The sequence below is a fragment of the Melospiza melodia genome, chromosome 2, assembly GCF_035770615.1.
Source record: "Melospiza melodia melodia isolate bMelMel2 chromosome 2, bMelMel2.pri, whole genome shotgun sequence".
NCBI classification, from domain to species: Eukaryota; Metazoa; Chordata; class Aves; order Passeriformes; family Passerellidae; genus Melospiza; species Melospiza melodia.
The window spans coordinates 5,552,318-5,570,510 of NC_086195.1; the positions used below are offsets into that span (position 1 = coordinate 5,552,318).

The 18,193-nt window shown below is 42.8% G+C and overlaps 1 protein-coding gene across 7 annotated transcripts in view; it reads left to right on the top strand.

Moving 5' to 3' along the window:
- The window catches only part of SLC37A1 (solute carrier family 37 member 1), a 37,009-nt gene extending 24,100 nt beyond the window's left edge, over window positions 1-12,909 (top strand). For all 7 annotated transcript variants that reach the window (XM_063181322.1, XM_063181331.1, XM_063181340.1 and 4 more), the window contains 9 exons: window positions 1,474-1,564; window positions 2,489-2,551; window positions 3,399-3,484; window positions 4,094-4,142; window positions 5,378-5,451; window positions 6,271-6,349; window positions 7,759-7,856; window positions 9,697-9,749; window positions 10,370-12,909. In XM_063181322.1, coding sequence (XP_063037392.1) covers window positions 1,474-1,564; window positions 2,489-2,551; window positions 3,399-3,484; window positions 4,094-4,142; window positions 5,378-5,451; window positions 6,271-6,349; window positions 7,759-7,856; window positions 9,697-9,749; window positions 10,370-10,385 — 609 coding nt within the window. In that variant the 3' untranslated portion in view covers window positions 10,386-12,909. The remainder of the gene's footprint in view (window positions 1-1,473; window positions 1,565-2,488; window positions 2,552-3,398; window positions 3,485-4,093; window positions 4,143-5,377; window positions 5,452-6,270; window positions 6,350-7,758; window positions 7,857-9,696; window positions 9,750-10,369) is intronic.
- Window positions 12,910-18,193: the final 5,284 nt, after the last annotated feature.

Below are 18,193 nucleotides of genomic sequence, written 5' to 3' on the forward strand. Positions count from 1 at the left end.
TTGAAATGGAGGGGCTTTTGGCATTATTAATTTGGAGGAAAGGAGGCTGAGAGGGAACCTCACTGTCCCTGCAGCTTCCTCAGGAGGGGAGGTGGAGGGAGAGCTGCTCATCTCTCTCTGATAACGTTCAAGAGGCATTTGGATAATGACTTTATCAGTGTGCTTCAACTTGTGCCAGGCCTGAAAGGGTCCAGCAGTGGGACAGGAGGGTTGCTGTAGGGCCCTTCTGATTGAAATTGTTTATTCTGTCCTAAAGTCTGTTCTGAAAGTTGACTGAACCTAATGACATGCACTTGTTAAGGGTGGAGTAGCAAACTGAGTCCATAAGCCCTTCTGTGTGTCAGAACTTCCTTCTGTGGCTCCCCTTTTTACATTCCTCAGCATTGTTTTAAAAAGCTTAAGTCTTAAATCCTCTTGTCTGAGAAGTTTCAGGCAGTCCAGTCATTTGGAGTGCTGGTAAAGGAAAGGAAGTTTCCTCAAAGTCAGAACCTGTCATTTTTGTTTTTCCTCTCAACCTGAAGCCTGAATGCAGAATTAGGATTATTTGCAGATTGATTTGGACCACATGTAGAGTAAAAAAAAAAATAATCCTGTACCCAACCATTGTATTCCTGCATCTTCTCATGTTCAGCCTGGTTCTCTACTGTTTTTCCTGTAGCAGAGTGGAATAGTGGGTGACAAATTGCTGCTGCTGCCACCTGGGATCTCTGAAACCCTGTGGGATTTGTCCTGCCTGTTGTTGGGAAGGGTCACAGCTGCATGTGGAGCGTGTGTGCTGTTCCTCAGGGTAACTGCAGCCCTCCATGCCAGGGATTTAGGAAATCTGCTTTCAAACAAGAAGTTATCAGATGGTGAAGGGAATGGAGATGGGGTAATCTGGCAGTTTAGCTGCAGCTCTGGGCAGTAAATGCACTTTTATGTGCTCAGCAGGACTGAGGGTGGAGCAAGTTAAAGCTTTAACAGGTCATTGCTCAGTCTGTGATGTGCTCTTACCACATTCTGATCTGAACTGTGTCACACTGGTTTACTGGCTTTTTACAGAGCTGAACAATAAGGGAGGAATCTTGAACTCATCTGAAGGAAGGAGATAAAGAGCACAAAAATGTGTCAGTTTCTCTGGAACACACTCCATACCTGCTATAATGCTGTATAACAACTTTACTTAAGGGAAATAAGTGATGCAGGTGTTCCCAAACTGTATAAAATCCTTCCCCTTCATTTCTGTGTTCTCTGCTCAGGTTATTCAGTAGTGTTCTCTCTTCAGGCAGTTCAGTACAATTGAAAGGAAGCATGTAAGTAAAATACCACAGTCTGCTCAGAGTGCAAGCTTTGTGCTCTCAGGGGAAAAATGCTTCTTGGGAATTCATGAGAGAAAAAGAAAAGCCTAAATGCTTCCTAGGAACCATTTTCATAATGGTCTGTGAAAGCAAATAGCTCTCAGATACTAACTCCCTGTTTTCATTGTGCTCTCAGGGGGTTGTGGAGTTCTCCCTTTGTCTCCTGTTTGCAAAACTGGTGAGCTACACTTTCCTCTTCTGGCTTCCCCTCTACATCACAAATGTGGGTGAGTATTACAGGAAAGGGGTGCTGAGTTATGGCTGCAGAGTCTCTGCAAATAGGAGCTTGGAGTAAATAAGAAAATAAACATTACTGCTTCTGAAAGAGGCTTTTTGTGCTGCAGTAGCAGGGGAGCTGTAAGTCACCAAGCAGGTTTATGAATTCAGTGCTATGAGAGGGCATTTTCAAAACAAGCAGAAGTGTCTGTAATTCAGTAATTCAGTAATTCAGCATAAATGCTGTCTCTCTGGTTCTTGCAAACAAATAAAAAAGTTTTACTTTCTAACAATATTTAAGATTGAAGTGTCCTAATAAAACTTACACAAAATCATGTAAATGAGTTGCTTTATCTGTTCAGTACTGCTGTTTTGATTTTTTTTTATACTTTTAGAGTTCAAGATGGACCAACTTTTTGGCAAGGTCTGTTGTGATAGGAGAAGGAGTAATGATTTTAGACTAAAAGGGGGTAGATTTAGACTAGATATAAAGAAGAAATCTTTTACAGTGAGGGTGGTGAAATGCTACAACAGGCTGCCCATAGAACCTGTGGATCTGGAACATCCATCCCTGGAACATTCCAGCTCTGGCTGGGTGGAGCTCTGAGCTCTGCGCTCATTGAAGATGTCCCTGCTCATGGCAGAGGGGTTGGACTGGATGACTTTTGAACAATCCTTCCAACTCAGACCATTCTGTAATTCTGTGATTATAAAAGTGGTAAAATGTCTCTTCCAGTGAGAGTAATTGCATTCAGAAGTCTGTATTGCTGAGTACCTACTTTTGTTCTTATTTCTTTTACACAATGTCACCTTATTGTGTATTATCTGAATGAAGAATTGTCCTGTAAGATGGCTTTGCCCTGGCATTACAACACTGCTGAGATTTTAATGTTTATATTCCAGAAATGAGACAAATGTTTTGCTTCTCTCACCAGAGCATCTTGATGCCAAAAGAGCTGGGGACCTTTCTACGCTGTTTGATGTGGGTGGGATCTTTGGTAAGTTTTAATTTTATTTCACTCCTGATCACACCAGTTCAGGAAAGGCTCTGGTGTACACAGCTTACATATTTTATAGATCATATTCATTATTTCTACTGAAGAAGAGTAGCAGTAAAGGTACTGAGCTGAGAGTTGAAAAGTGAAAATCTAGTAAATCTAGTAAAATACCTCCACAGCCAGTGCTGCTGTCCAGTACAAATCAGAATAGACAAATTATCTTTTATCTCCATCAGCTCTGGCCCATGAGTCTTGCTCACCACCCATCAAAATAATTCCTTTTGTCAGTCTAACTTAAGAGACCTGTCTCTGTTTGTTCAGGGGTGTGGATTTTCAAGGCACGAAGGTTAATGGCCACAGGTGTTTTGGTTTGTTTTTTCCTTGATCCCTTATATAACTGTACGTGATAAAATTGGGAGATCATAATAATAATAAGGACTAGGCTATTCCTGTATAATTTTCAAGGTGACCAGTGAATAAATTTTCATGCCAATGCAGACAGTTTCGTTTGTTTCCCTGGCTGCAGAGAACCAAGTTTTCTTTTGAATGTGAAACCAGTGAGTGGATACCAGAACTCCAGCAGCAGGGCCGTGTGGCACCTGGTAAAAGGCTTTTGGCCTTGGATATTTGGAATAAATAATGAGTTTGGAATAAATAAATAACAAGTTCTGCCTCTGTTCTGTTTAGGTTAAAAATGGTTGCTGTGTGAATGTAAAAATGGATGTTGCTGTGTGAATTGTGTAACTGTGGAGTAAAAGCCCTTTGGTTCTTTTTCATTAAATTAAACTGATATCTTTTGTGCAAAACACACCCTGGATGTTTTCCTCACACCTGTGTGTTCTTTCAGGTGGGATCTTGGCAGGTCTCATTTCAGATAGGCTGGAGAAGAGAGCATCAACCTGTGGAATGATGTTGCTGCTTGCAGCACCCACTGTAAGAGCCTGCCCCTGTCCCACAGCTGTGACACCATTCCTGGACAGTTCTGCAGGCAGCATCTCCCAGCCTGGACATAAAGAGTCCAGGCCAGATTAAAAACTGGCCTGAAAAGTTGAGCAAGTATAGATATTGGGGCTAAACAAGCTAACAAGCTTGTCTACTAAACAAGTCTAATGTATTTTTTTGTTACAGAATATATGGAAAGTTTCACTCTTTTGTAGAATCTGATGTTTAGTTGTTAGCCAGAATTTTAGGCTAAAATTTCTGAGCTGTCATTGTTTGAAAACCAGCAGATTGACATGAGAAACATTTTTATTTGATGTTTTTAATGAGTTGTATTCTGTGCTGTGTTGAAGCTGCAGTTGGAGAGTTTAAAATTGTGTGGTCCCATAACGCAGCCCTTCCTTCTGAAAGGACATAGAGGAATGGGATCCTACCCCTTATCTCCCTCCTGTGGCTAATCAAACAGGCCTGAAAGAGTTTAGTAGAACCTGGAACTTTCATGTAATACCAATTAAGACATCTTGTAGTTAACATGGGGCAAATGGGGAACCCAGGATTAGTCCATGTGTTGGTATTCTGAGTGCTTGTTTATTCTGTTTCCAGCTATACATGTTCTCTGCAGTCAGTAAAATGGGCCTTGAGGCTACTATAGGTGAGTATTTTTAAATTATTCTACCTACCTTTCCATGAACTTTGCATTTATGACCTTTGATGTTTTTTCCTTTGTTTTCTCTTTTATCTTTTCCTTAGAGGAGGAAGTATGGAATCAAATTCCTAAATTTGGTCTTGTAGGCTTTTTACAGGTTGAAGTAGGAAGGTAGAAAATGACTAAGAGGTGACAAGAGAACAGATCTAATTAATATCATTACTCTTCTGGAGCTTGTTGTGTCAGCACAGGCTTTTTTATATCCCCTGTGCCAGATGTCAGAGATGTTTAAATATTGCCTGTAGTACTTTTGACAGCAGCATTAACTTCACTTGAGTAGGCAGAATTCACCTGTGGCTTTGTGTGTGTTACCTCAAACCAGAAATGGGAACAGGAGTGAGCAGTGCTGTCTCACCTGCCTGAAGGGCTCCTTCACTTTCAGAGTCCTCTGCTGCTCTGCAAGGAGAGAAGGGACTTGTGGGTGTATCTTGTGAGCACCCCCTGCCCTCATGGCCAGTTGGGTCAAATATTCCCTTTTCTGTGACCTCCCAGGATCAGTAAAGACCCTGGGAAGTGCTTTTGTCTCAGCCCCATCTTCTGGTACATTTGAGAATTCACATTATGGAGTGAGCACTGAAAAGGGGAGGAATGGATGTTGGTTTTCTTCCTTTCCCAGTTCTGTATTGGGTCAGGGGAGCCAGGGAAGGATTAAACCACTTGGGAGCCATGAGGTGTGATGTCTCCTGTTGTTATGGTGAACAGTTTCTCATACAACTCTGTGGCATTCACATTCTCTGAAAAATCCCTTCACCCAGGATTTTTCTCCTGGGAGACTGAGAAGCCTCAGAGAAAAAGGAAAACAATTATTATGTCATTTGCTTCTCTTCTGTTTTGCTCATGTGGAATGTATTTGGAGATTGTTAACCCACAGGTGATTGTTTCATTGGTTTCTGGCGTGAGCTGTTTTCACTCATTGGCCAATTTGGGGCCAAGCTGTGTGGGGACTCTGGAAAGAGTCACGAGTTTTCATTATTATCTTGTTAGCATTCATAAGTATCCTTTCTGTATTCTTTAGTATAGTTTAGTATAGTATTCTACAATATAATGTAGTATAAAATAATAAATTAGCCTTCTGAGAACATGGAGTCAGATTCATCGTTCCTGCTTTCATCAGGGCACCCCGCAAATACAGCACAACTCACATTTTCTTTCTTTTTTTTTTTTTTTTTTAATTGGAACAGTGATGCTGCTTATCAGTGGTGCCCTGGTGAATGGCCCTTATGCCCTGATCACCACTGCTGTCTCTGCTGACTTGGTGAGTTTGGCTTTCCCTGTGACATTTGGCCTCCAGAGAGCCCTTTGACTTCTGCAGGGTCACCAGGGAAGGGGCTGCATTGGCCCAAAGCAAAGGAATATGGAGCTGGAAAAAGGCAGTGCTGAACTCAGCCACTGAGATTTGGTTTAGAATTTGTGTTTTAGTGTGAGTGCCATGCTTTTGAGAGACTTCTAAATTATTCTTGACCACTCACAAGACTGTGGGTGACAACCCAGATTGAGTTTGAAGGTTGCATGCAAAGCCAGGCCTCTGTGCAGGGGCCTTGGCCCCTTTTATATTTTGCATTTTTAAATGATTGGGGGAGCTGTAGCTGTGTGAGACATGAGCTGCTGATGTAGTTCCCATCAGAAAGTTCTATCTGGCACAGACCTTAACACAAGTAAAGGTGTGTGAAAATAAAAAGTCCAGATACTTAAGCTGCCAGCACTTCCAGCAGGCTCAGGTCAGCCAAGTCACAAATGCCTTGTGTAAACACCAACATTGCTCAGCAGGGAGACTTTGGAAGTTTGTTTTGTAATATGTTGGTTCTTTAGGGCACCAAGAGAGAGGCAAAAGTCCTCTTATTGTCTTAAATGCAGAAGTGTTTTAAATGCAGGACAAGGAACAGGGCAGAAATCTCCACGCATCCTCTGGAGCCCTTGTCCTTGGCAAGACCGAGGTGACCCCAGGCAATGCCCACTCACTTCATTCTTGGCCTTGAGGCATGTCCCCAGCACAGAGCCCATGTGAGGGGTGGGAGATGGGTGCTGTTATCAGGGCTCAGCTCAGGGTGGGTCTCAGCCATCTCTGTCCCCCCAGGGTACCCACAAGAGCCTGAAGGGGAACGCGCGGGCCTTGTCCACGGTGACGGCCATCATCGACGGGACCGGATCTGTGGGTAAGCCAGGGCCCCCTGCCCCTGCTCTGACAGGTTACAACAAAGCATTTCCAAAACCTGGGCTCTTCAGGTCATATTTGGCCAGGACTCCGTTTTGGAAATGGGGAATAGCACAAGCTTCACCTGAAACATCCAGTGGTCCCACAGCTGAGGGTGGGAGGAAGGGGGGTGGCACTGATATTTTCTGAAAAATGCCTTGGCCAGGAATTTTCTCCTGAGAAGTTGAGAGGCCTCAGAAACAAAATGTAAACAATGATTATCTGCTTGCTTGGAATGTGGTTTGGAGGCTGCTTACCAGCAGGTGCATCTTTGATTGGTTCCATGTGAATTGTTTTTACTTGATGACCAACCATGGTCCAGCTGTGTCGGACTCTCTGGTCAGTCACAAGATTTTATTATCATTCCTTGCTAGCCTTCTGATGTCTCCTTTCTCTTTCTTTAGTGTAGTTTTAGTATATAATTTTCTTTTAATATAATATAATATCATAACATAATAAATCAGCCTTCTGAAACATGGAGTCAAGATTCTTATCTCTTCCCTCATTCTGGGGACCCTCAAACACTGCCACAGAGGGGGATCACTGTGATGCCTTAAGTTTTAGCTTTCATATTTTCCAGATTCTGTACTGCATTAGTATAGAACTCTGAACTTCATATAAAGTGTTAGCAGGTTCTCTTTGCAGTTGCATTAGACAAAACAATCCATTTGCAGCCTGAGAACCAAGGACACCATTGCACCTGTGGGCCCAAAAGGTGCAAACAACAAAAAGGCCCAAAAGACCCAAAAAGTATAACAATAGCAAATAGAGGAGAGCAGTCTGGGAGGATGGGACTGCATAACCTGAAGCTGTAATTGGACAATGAACCCCAATATGGAAATGGACCAAAACTTACAAAAGTGTGAAAAGTTGTGACCATCTTGGGTGTAGCCTCAGCCAGGCTCTTGTACTGCCCAAGGTGAAGGCCTTTTTAATAAATCCCTACTTTACTCCTTTAACTCTGTCCAGCCTCTGCCCTAGGTAACCTCTCAAAGCATCAACTGATACTGGGCACAGACAGCAAAAGGAGATGGCTCTGGGCTGTCCTGGGGTCAGGGATATTTTATTTATGCCTTCCTTGTGGAAGGGAAAACAGAGTAAAATTCAGGGTAATACAGGGTGAGCATTTTGTTGAACCAAAGGCAGGTGTTTATTACACGTCTATGTCTTCCAGCTTCCCATCTGTACCAGCAATGTTTTGCACTTACTGGGACTTTTTAATCCATCAGGTTTAATACTGAGTTAACTAAGTGGAAAAATGGATACTCTAATTCAGAATAACTACATTTCAGTACAGTGAATCTTACATTGCACAGTCCTGACAGTATGTAATATAAAATACTAAAATATAATGCCAATATTGTATTCTAGGTGCAGCTTTGGGGCCTCTCCTGGCTGGCCTTATTTCCCCTTCTGGTTGGAACAACGTGTTCTACATGCTCATGATGGCAGATGCATGTGCCTTGCTAGTAAGTCTAAAAATGTAGATGATGTGTATTTCCTCTGTGTTAAACTGTCCCAAAATGCAAATTGTCCTTTTGCCATTTCAGTATCCTGTGTTGTATTGGACTTCCAGTGGTATAGGAGATTTTCAGTCTGACAGCAAATTTGCTTGTTTTGAAATTCTCATCTAATTTTAATCAAAAGTGCAGATCAGTTCTGATGAACTTCAGTTCCTGAGCAAATACCCAGCTGTTAATTGCTGGCTGGGCAGCTTAGAACAGGCATAATTGCAAATAAACCTTCACATTTAGACCTAGAAATTGCCTCAGATTCCCCTCACAGAAGAATCACTTCTGTTGTCTTTAAAGCCAATTTCTCAAAGCCATAAAAACCATTTCCTACATTGCTGTATCACCAAAATCACCCTGAAAACGAAGCTATTGAAAGTTAATACATCACATTTTCCAGATGGGCCCTGAGACAGCTGCACTAAATTAGATGAAAAAGTGGCACTCCTGGCTTTTGACAGGAACCGGGAGCAGATGTTTGGGGAAAGAAGAGAAGAGCACACAGGTGCTGGCTTGGTCCAAAGCACTGAGCTCTGGGCTCCTGCAGAGGAGCTGAGAGTGTCAGACCATTCCCTTCCTGACACTAGAAAATCAGGATCCTTTGAGTTACAGCTGAGGCTTTTTTCTTCTAAATTCAAATTAAGCCCCAATTTTGAAACAAATTTTTTCATGTTTAGGAGTATATATTAAATATACATAATATATATAATATATTTTTTTTCATGTTTAGGAGTATAATTTAAATAAATAAATCAGGTAATTTAATACCTGAAGTCTGTTGCCACTTGCAGTCAGCAGCTTGTTTCAATATGTGGTATTTCATGCTGCAGAATGAGGCTTGGGAGGTTGTCATATTTTTCCTAGATAAAGTTCACTTTTTTTTTCTCTTACAATTATCGATTAAAATGGAAAAAAGTGCCACATTTCTTTGAGGAATCAATTCAAATGCCTTTGCAAAGCTCTGGTTTTGAGAGATTTGAATCTGCAGTTGCAGTAAATCCTTTTTTGCATAACTGTTCTGCTTTTCCTGGTTTTTGCAGTGCAGCACATGGATACCTGTGTTCAAATGTAATTTTTCTAAGGGTACCTGAAGGGGGCTTTATCCTCTTATGTGCCATTCAGTTCTGTCATTCTTGGCCACTTCTGTGCCTCTGAAAATGTTTAACTTCTTAAAACATTCATCCTTAAAACAGTGAGCAAACTGAATTTACAATAGTGAAGTTCTGAGGATGACATAACCTGAAATACTGAAGAACCCTGAAAGCTCCAATTCTGTCTGTAATGTACATGAGAACCATCAAATTGTATTTGTAAAATCACTTTCCTGCTATTATCTGAATAATCCTTTTAAAGTGCATTGAAATCCCTGATGCTGCACAGACAAGCAAACGTGACTGTCTGTACCCACCTTGACTAATTGTGGGATTAAAGCTTTTCACACACAGTTGTTTTTGCAAATAGCTAAAATTTCTTTCTGACACGTTTTCTTGAAGCCTCGGGGTCCCTCTGCTGGTTTCTTTACACATTTGCTGGTAAAGTAACCAGAAAACCACTGTGGCTTTTATGAAGAAATTGATGTCTCAGATGCAAGAAGGAAATTATTTTCCTCTTGCCTGCTTATTGTGAAAGCTCCTTTGCCAAACATTACTGAGCATCTGTAAATCTTTATTATTTTCAAACCCAGTTCAGCATTTACAGAGTAATGTTTCAAATGAGACACTCTCCAAATAACAATGAATAATTCTGCTTCTTGTTTATCTGGATGATACTAAAGGAGATTTTGTGATTGTTTTTGCAGCTCTTACTCCGTCTTATCCAGAAGGAACTTCAGTGTCATGCAGATCACACCCTGTAAGTGTTTTTATGGCTGCTGCTCTTTAATAACACCTTGAAAACACATTTCTAAGCCTTCCATATGTAGCCATAAATGATCATTAAGGGTGGAAAAGACCTCCAAGATCAATTCCAACCTTTGTCCCATAATACCTAAATGTAGACTGGACTGGACACATTAAGGTTTGTGTAGATCCATTTCTGTCTCGTTTAATTCTGCTTCAGAACTCAGTTTGATGTTTCAAACCATGGACATTTTCATTTATAACATATTTCAAAAATATTTGTAAGACTGTCACAGTCTCTTGTTTGTGGGTTTGTTTTTTTCTCAAATATTGAATCCTCCGTGGGTTTCATTGTGCAGGTGGGGAGTTGCCTGCCCTGTGTTTAATAGTTTAGAATGTAACTTTTTCTAAAAGTTCTCCTTAAAGAAAAGCATGACTCTGAATTTCAAACTAAGAAAAAAAGAATTCACTGAATCCAGACACAAAATCTAAATTGAGCCCCTTGATTGTAGAATTTTGGAGAGGTAAAACAGAGAGAATAGAAAAATGCACAGCAGGGGCTGGATGCTGCCTTTTGGTGCCTGTTCTGCCTCACAACTCAGCTTTTCCTGCCTGGTTGCTTTTCTCCCCCAGGTTCAAAGAGCACTGAGCTCGCAGAGCTGGGATGAGGAGTGTGCCAGAGGATGGAGCTGCTCCCTGAGAACCCCACCCCATGGGACCCCTGATTCTGTGTTTGAAGGGTCTCTGTGTGGTGAAGAGCCTTGCAGGATTCCTGGGAGCAGTGTGAGACATGGCAAACGCCTGGAGCTCTGATTTTTGCACATGAACAAGTACCTCAGGATGGCCACTGCTCATCAGAGGGGAGATGGGGACTTGGGGAAGGCTTCAGCAGCACGCCTCAACTGAGCCAAAGAGAAATACCAAGTGCCTTTTTTATTTCTTTTGATAGGATGTTTTTAATTGAAACTGTGAACTGTGTAATTGCCAACAATCGAGGCAAAGCTGGAGCAGGAGGAAGTTGAAATTTTAACGGTGTGTGAGTGACTGTCCCAGGGTCAGTGAGCAATGTGTCTCTGATGTCATCTGTGTACACTGAGAGCATCACTTTATAGAGGGCACCATCAGCTGGTTATTAAGATGTGCTGCTGTTAGGGTTTGAAGCTGCTCACACAGGAATCACCTGGCTGTGTTATGAGTGTTTAGCTCCAGTTCTACTTCCCAAGGACAGCATCCAGCCTTTTGGTAGGTTATAAAATAGAATTTACCCTTGCTGTGTACTGCAGTTAGCAGTTTTCACAGATCCTCTGGATGGATGTTAGTCCTCCATTAGGATTATGCAAAAAAAAAAGATAAAAAAGAGCCCTAAGCAACAAAAAGCAGTTTATGAGTCAGAATTTCCAGTGGGGGCTCTAATGATTTTTCAGGGCATTATAAAATTGTGCATTTTACCTTCCCTGCCAGGCTGGGCTGACTGAGAGGGGTTTCTCTGGGGTGGCAGAGAGCTGAGAGCTGTGTGAGCAGCTCAGGGCTGAGCAGGGGGAGCTGCTCTGGTGCCCCCTGGCACAGGGTCCCTGTTGGGTTCCAGTGCTGGGTGTGCATGTGGAAATCATCATCAGATCTGGGCCTTCATATCCAGAAATCTCTCTCAAGTGGCTCTGGGTTTCAGATTTGGAGCCAAAATATCAGAGAAGAAAAATTACCTGTGTGGGTGGTAGTTTGTAAGAGAACATTTGAGTACCTAGTGCTACCCAGAAAATAGATGGTGTAATGTCTTCAGAACATATCATTTCTTTGTACAGCTGTCTGCTTGGCAAACAGAATGTTTCTGTGATTATATTTTGCTTTTTTTAAGATGTACAAAGTGAAAAGAAATCCTTTTTTTTTGTATGGGGTGTTTATATTTAGATCACAAAGATTAGGTAATTTAAACTGTGTGTTATCCTTAACTGTATTTATTAAAGCTCTAGGCCTTTGTCTTGCTCTGTGCTCTTAAGTTTTGTGAGACGGTGCAAGAGTCTTTACACTTGATTCGCAAAACACTTTAAAAGCCCTGCAAAATATTCAGGAATGTCCCATCAGCTGCTGCTAACACTTCATTTCCAGGGCTGTTTTGTACCTGCTCAGTCTTTGAATTGCCGGTTCGAGCTTCATGCTTGACCTGGGCAGTGTCAGGATGGGCTCATTTTTATCTGTTTAGCTGAGCAGAGGTGCAGGGATGACCCCACAGGGATCTGGGGAAGGTGCCAGGTCCTTGCAGGGAGCTCTGGGAGGGTCCTGGCCCTGCACTTAAAGGATGGAAGTTTGACTTCACTTACATCTTGAGTAAACCAGGGGAGATTCTCAACAACTGAGCTCAAAAATCTGTGCTGTGCTTGTGGTTAAATGGTGAGCCCTTCTAATGTTACTTGGAAGGGTTTCCATCCTCCTGGAATGGGAAACTGCTCCTGGAATGTCCAACTGCTCCTCACTCAACCAGGCTGAACCTGGGCCACTGCTGAAACAGCATCTGATGGGGCAAAAATAACACTGCAACCCCAAAGCAGCTGTCCTGGCACAGTTCAGTGCCTGTGTGGGGAGGGAGAGATGGAGGGAGGACAACTTTAGCTGGGAATTCCAGTCCCCTTCCCCAAAAAAATGTGTAGAGCTTCATCCTAGTTTATTGAAACAGTTCAAGCTCTGCTGCACTCAGATTTTGAGAAGCTGTTCCCTGTGGGCTGAAGTCTGATGTTAAAAAGCTTTTGGTTGTATTTCTGAAGATATTCAAATGTGTTTTGGGTTTTATTTGTTGGGGCTGCTGCTGTTATTTATTTATTTATTTGAATAGGTTTTGCACTGCAGTGATTCGGGTATGGGATGATGACAGATTACATTTCAGTTCCTCCAAACTACAAATTTGTTGGACAAAAACATTTGGTTTTCTATTAAAAAAAAAGTGAAAGTCCCCCAAATAGTGAATAAACTGTGTGTATTGTTAGTATCAGGTGTTTATATCTGGAAATGGGCAAGACTGACAAAATTCTGTATGTCAAAATGTGAGTGACCAGTAGGTACAGCTAAATTTAAATGCAACTGCAGAGTTGATTTGTTGGGTTTTTTTTAATGCTGATTATTGTGACTTTTATCCATTCACCATCCTGTGTTGAATAAAAATAGATTCTGTTCTAAACTGAGAAGTGTTGAGTACTTTATCTTTTACCATCTCCATGAAGAAATGCTCCATTATTGGCTGGAAGGACAGACATCCCCTCTGGGACATTAGCCTGAGTCAAATTTGGGCTGAGTGTGGCTCCTGTGGTGACTTTTAAGGTGACTTGTTTTGTTGTCTGCTTTGCTTGCTCTTCAGTGTATATGGAATTGACATGGAAAAGCTTCATCCTTTCTCTCTAGCACTGATCATCTCCAACATTTATTGTTTTGATTCTGTTAAAATGTTTGAGATTTTTTTTGTGCCTCTGCCTGATATACAATGTCCAAACCACAGATGCACTGGGGAAAAACTGATTGGAAAGGAAACCAACTTCTGGTTACAGAATTTCTGATCAAAATTCTGATCAGGTGCCTCCTAGGAATAGGCAAATAACAGCTGGGGTGCCTTATAAAAGGAGGGAGACTCAAATCCCAATTTCTCTTCTGCCTGATGGGCAGCAGGAGCCTCCCTTGTGAAAATCTTCATCGGGGCCCTGGCTGTTGCTGGACAGGCTGAGGGGGTTTGTCTCTGTGTATAAAAGGGTTTGTAGGGTGGGAAGAAGGTAAATAAGCAGCAGGGACAGCAGTGTTGTGTTTATAAATTGCTTTGTGACTCCTTTTGCCTGTAAGTTCTACAAGCCCACTCCATGCACCAAGCCTTAATCCTGTGTGTTTTGCTAGTAAGGGAAATTCCAGAAGGGATTCTGCCATTCCTTTGAGGAGATCATTGCATGTGCTTCTGGCACAGCTCCTTAGAATGGGATGGGAATCCTCCACGTGTGCTGTGCCAAGGCTGTGTTGCCTCACACTCTGGCTGAACTCGTGTTTGGGCTCAGTTCTTTGGTTGCTGCAGCAGCTGATGCCTGGCGTGGTTTGTGCTGCTCAGGATTAGGTGTAAGAGGGTGTAAATTAAACGAGAGGGTGTTTAGAGCTGTTGGAAGCTGATGGATTTCATACAGAATTAATTTGGGGAAGATTGATCACAATTCCATCAAATGACGAGGCCTGGGATGGGTAAGGGTGGCAATCTCTGCTCTGAACTAAATTTATGGCCTGTGTATGATGTAAATGTTAGATTGGATTATGTCATGGTTTGTCCCAAGCTCTGACAGGATGCTCTGATTGCTGACCTTTTCACCTTGGAGCAAAGCTGGCTGGGTTTTGTTTTGCTCTCTGCTGAGCCAGCCAGGGGATGTGATGGTGTTCACAGGGGTCTCAGGATGAGGGAAGAGACAAGGATCTGACTCCATGTTTCAGAATGCTGATTTATTATTTTATTATACATATTATATTAAAACCATACTAAAAGAATAAAAGAAAGGATTTCATCAGAAGGCTAGCAAAGAATAGAAAAAGAAGGAATGATAACAAAGGTTTGTGTCTGGGACAGAGTCCGAGCCAGCTGATTGTAATTGGCCATTAATTAGAAACAACCACATAGACCAATCACAGATGCACCTGTTGCATTCCACAGCAGCAGATAATCATTGTTTACATTTTGTTCCTGAGGCCTCTCAGCTTCTCAGGAGGAAAAATCCTAAGGAAAGGATTTTCATAAAATATCATGGCTACAAGGGGATGGTGGGGACATGTCCTACTCTGCTGTCCTGATGTTGGGGACACTCCTGCCCTGCTGTCACAGCCTGCAGGGACTGCAGACCCTCCTGGGGGTTGTGTCTGCTGCTCTGGGACTCTGGGGACCTTGAACTACATTGCTGCCAGCCTGAGTTAAAAATGTGACTGTCACTCTTATGGCTGGGAGAGGGAAGGGAGGGTTTAGCTGCTGGTAGAATTCAGCCTCACGTCCAGTGTCCTTAAATGCTGGGTTATGTCTCACTGCCCCAGAGTTTCATAAACTGGGTTGTTATAAAATGTTAGTTGTTTCCTCCATTGTCTCCCTTCTTTTGGATAATTTCCAGTTTGGAATAAGGAGATAATTAGTTGATGCTTGGGGTGGTTTTTGGTTTTTTGGTTTTTTCTCCTCTGTAATTCCTTTGTCTACCAGTTCCCATTTGGCTGCTCTGTAACTTGGGAATACAAGAGCCAAACTTTCTCCAGCATATTTCAGGATCCTGCTCCACTCCTGCATCAGGACATCAGCTACAGAAATGTGTGCCAAGTCTCTTGGTGCTGTACTTAAGGATGTTTTCTTCACCTCATGCTGATACTGGGGTAGGGTTTCTCTCCCTCCTTCTCTCACAAAGCAGCTGACAAATGCCCACATTTCCACAGTATTCCCTTTGGTCCAGCTGTTTGTTTCAGCAGAGGAGGATAGTAAACCTACTTCACATGTGCTGCCATATAGGAATGAACTTTGGAATGCTGTTACAAGGCTGGAGTTATTCTCAGTTTATCTGGTACCTAAACCCTGAGCAGGTGGTCTGAATTGCATGGGTTATTCAGAAACCAGCAGCTGCTTCCAGCCTTGGGGCCAGAACTGGAAGCAGCAGCCTGAGTTTGTATGTTAAAACAAAGTGATCAATAATATCTGAGTTCTCAGCTTTACTCCCTGTGATGTGAAGGGTGGTTGGTGTGGGCAGCCCCTCACAGCTGAATGAAGCAGGAAAAACCTTTGGAAGGGGTGAGCTCCCCCTGAATCTTCCACCAAACCTGCTGCTGTTATTTCTGCTGCAAGGACAGAGTATTATACTCCACTCTGAGTCACCCAATTTCAACACAGGCCACATGAGGCTCCAGCTTAGTAAGTACAGCAGGTTCTGAATTTTATTCTTAAATTGCTCAGATCCTGTGGTTGGGAGCAGCTGAAGGCTGCGTCCTTCTGTGGCAGAATCTGCAGGTTTAGTTTTGTACTGAGAGGTAACAATGGGATTCAATTTAGCCATTGCTGTTAAAAGTGTTTATAAAATCTCCCTCCCCCTCTCCCTCTGGCTGCAGCTTTTCAGTTACGTGAAAGGGAAAAAATATGGTAAAAAAAGAACAAAAGAAGTAAAAAAATATCTCAAAAGCATAATCTTTCTTCTAAATTTTGGTCACTTCCTTGGCACCAAGGGAGATCCACTATCACAGCTGGTTTGTGTGGCTGCCTGTAAATCTGAAAGCAGAGAAAAATAGAAACCTTTGGGTTTCCTTGCTCTGATTTTCACAGTGGCAGCTCTCAAAATAGATGTCCCAAACCCAAAAAGGCAGAGCCAGGGTGACTGACAAATCTGGGCTGCAGGCAGAGAAGCCCAAGGATGTTTGGTTAAGGACAGATACCTGTGTTACAGCTAAATTAGATGGATTAAATTCCCATACAAATCCCTGCCAGGGATATCAGGAAGCTCTAAACTTACCCCAGGTGCCAGCAAATAATCTTCTAAGGAGGGTGAAATCCAGCAAAAGCACCTAGAAATGGAGCTGGAATGGATGAAATCCCATGAACATCTGAAGCAGAGCTAACACAGGCATTTCTCACAACAATATTCACTGTCATTTGAAATGAGACCTCCTGGTAGAAAGGTTGCAGATGATGTAATCCTTACAGTAACAGGGAAAACAAAGCTCCCCTGTTTGCCTGCTTGAAATGCTCTGATGAAATAATGCATCTGTCAGAGCAGCATCTAAATGTCATCCCTCTGTGTCACCAAAGGGGAAATGTTATTCCAAAATGCAGGCTGGTGCCCACACACAGGGTTTTTTCAGGCTTCCCAGACCCATAAAAGCAGGCAGAATGTTTGATTAGCAGCCCTGGTACATTCACCTTATGCATCTCTGTAAACACCAGGAGCTGCCTTCTGCATTGTTTTTGCTGTCTCTGTTTTTCAGGCACAATTGGAATTGTCCACTTAAATGGGTTCTGCTTGGAACAGCAGCCAAAAACCACCCCATGATAAACTGCCTTGCTGGTCTTATTTTTGAGGCAAAAAAAAAAAAAAAGGGAAAAAAATAAGATGTAGTGCTGTGTGCCTTCCATGCAAGTTTAGTATTCTGTGGAATGAGTCTGCTTTCAAGCAAGTTTGCCCAAGCAATTACTTTGTGAATTACAGTTTGATTCACCAGGAGTCAAATCCTGGGCTGTTTAGGAGCAGCCTTTGCTGGTCTCTCTGGGCAGATCTCTGAGCTGCCTGCAGCAGCTCCTGCCTGGGCTGGAGGCTGGGCTGGGCTGCCAAGGGAGGGATGCTCTCACAGAGTGATCCTGAGTGATGGTTCAGGGGGATCTGATGGAGTTTTAACCTCCTCAGCTTTGGAGTGGGAGGCAGAGCTGGGTTCTGAGGCCAGCAGGCTCCCAAGGGATCACAGAGTGGGTGCACCTAGGGAGAAACTGGATCCCAAAAACACAAGGAGAGTGTGGGGATCCTCATGGGATATCTTTATCTTGTTAGAAGTTTGTGTATCCTTGCAGAGGGCTCAGAGGGAATTCCTAAAATTGACTTTCAGCAATGCTAATGGTGATGTTTGTTGCAATGTGATGCTGTAACACGCTGGCAATATTTAATTCATGGAGCCAGCAGCAGTCTCAGTGTTTGTGTGTGTGTTTGAGGGGGAGGAAGCCTGTTCATGGTGCAGGTTATGCCTTCAAGCTTTGCAGAGGCTCTCCCAGACACGGCTGTGCTCACAGAATATTTTATTTGCAGGGTCTCCCCACAAGGGAAGGAGTGATGGATCTGACTCCATGTTTTCAGAAGGCTAATTTATTGTTCAATGATACTATTAAAGAATATTATAGATATATTAAAGAATACTATACTATACTAAGGAATAAAGAAAGGATACTTACTGAATGCTAAACAGATAATAATGAAATCTCCTGACTCTTTCCAGAGTCCTGACACAGCTTGGCCCTGATTGGCCAAAGAGTAAAAACAATTCACAGCAGAATCCAATGAAACAATCACCTGTGGGTAAACAACCTCCAAACACATTCCACACGAGCACAACACAGGAGAAGCAAATGAGATAAGAATTGTTTTCCTTTTCTCTGAGGCTTCTCAGCTTCCCAGGAGAAAAATCCTGGGCAAAGGGATCTTTCCAGAAAATGTGAATGCAACAACAGACCTGCACACAGCCCAGGCACTCCACTGAACACAGCCCCAGCCTCAGCCACTCACCCTGGGAATGTGATGTGCTCAGGTGGGAGGAGAAGGAGAGCAATGGGGAGAAATGAAGCAGACCAAAAGCACCATTTTAGTAGGAGAAACAAGTGGGGTGTTGCCTTTGGCTTTCTCCCCAGCGTGGCAGACTCCAAGGGAAGCAGGGCTGGGTTCCTCTGCAGTAACCCTGCTTGGCTGCTGAAGGATTCTGGGCTTTGCTGCTGCCCCTGGGCACAGTTCC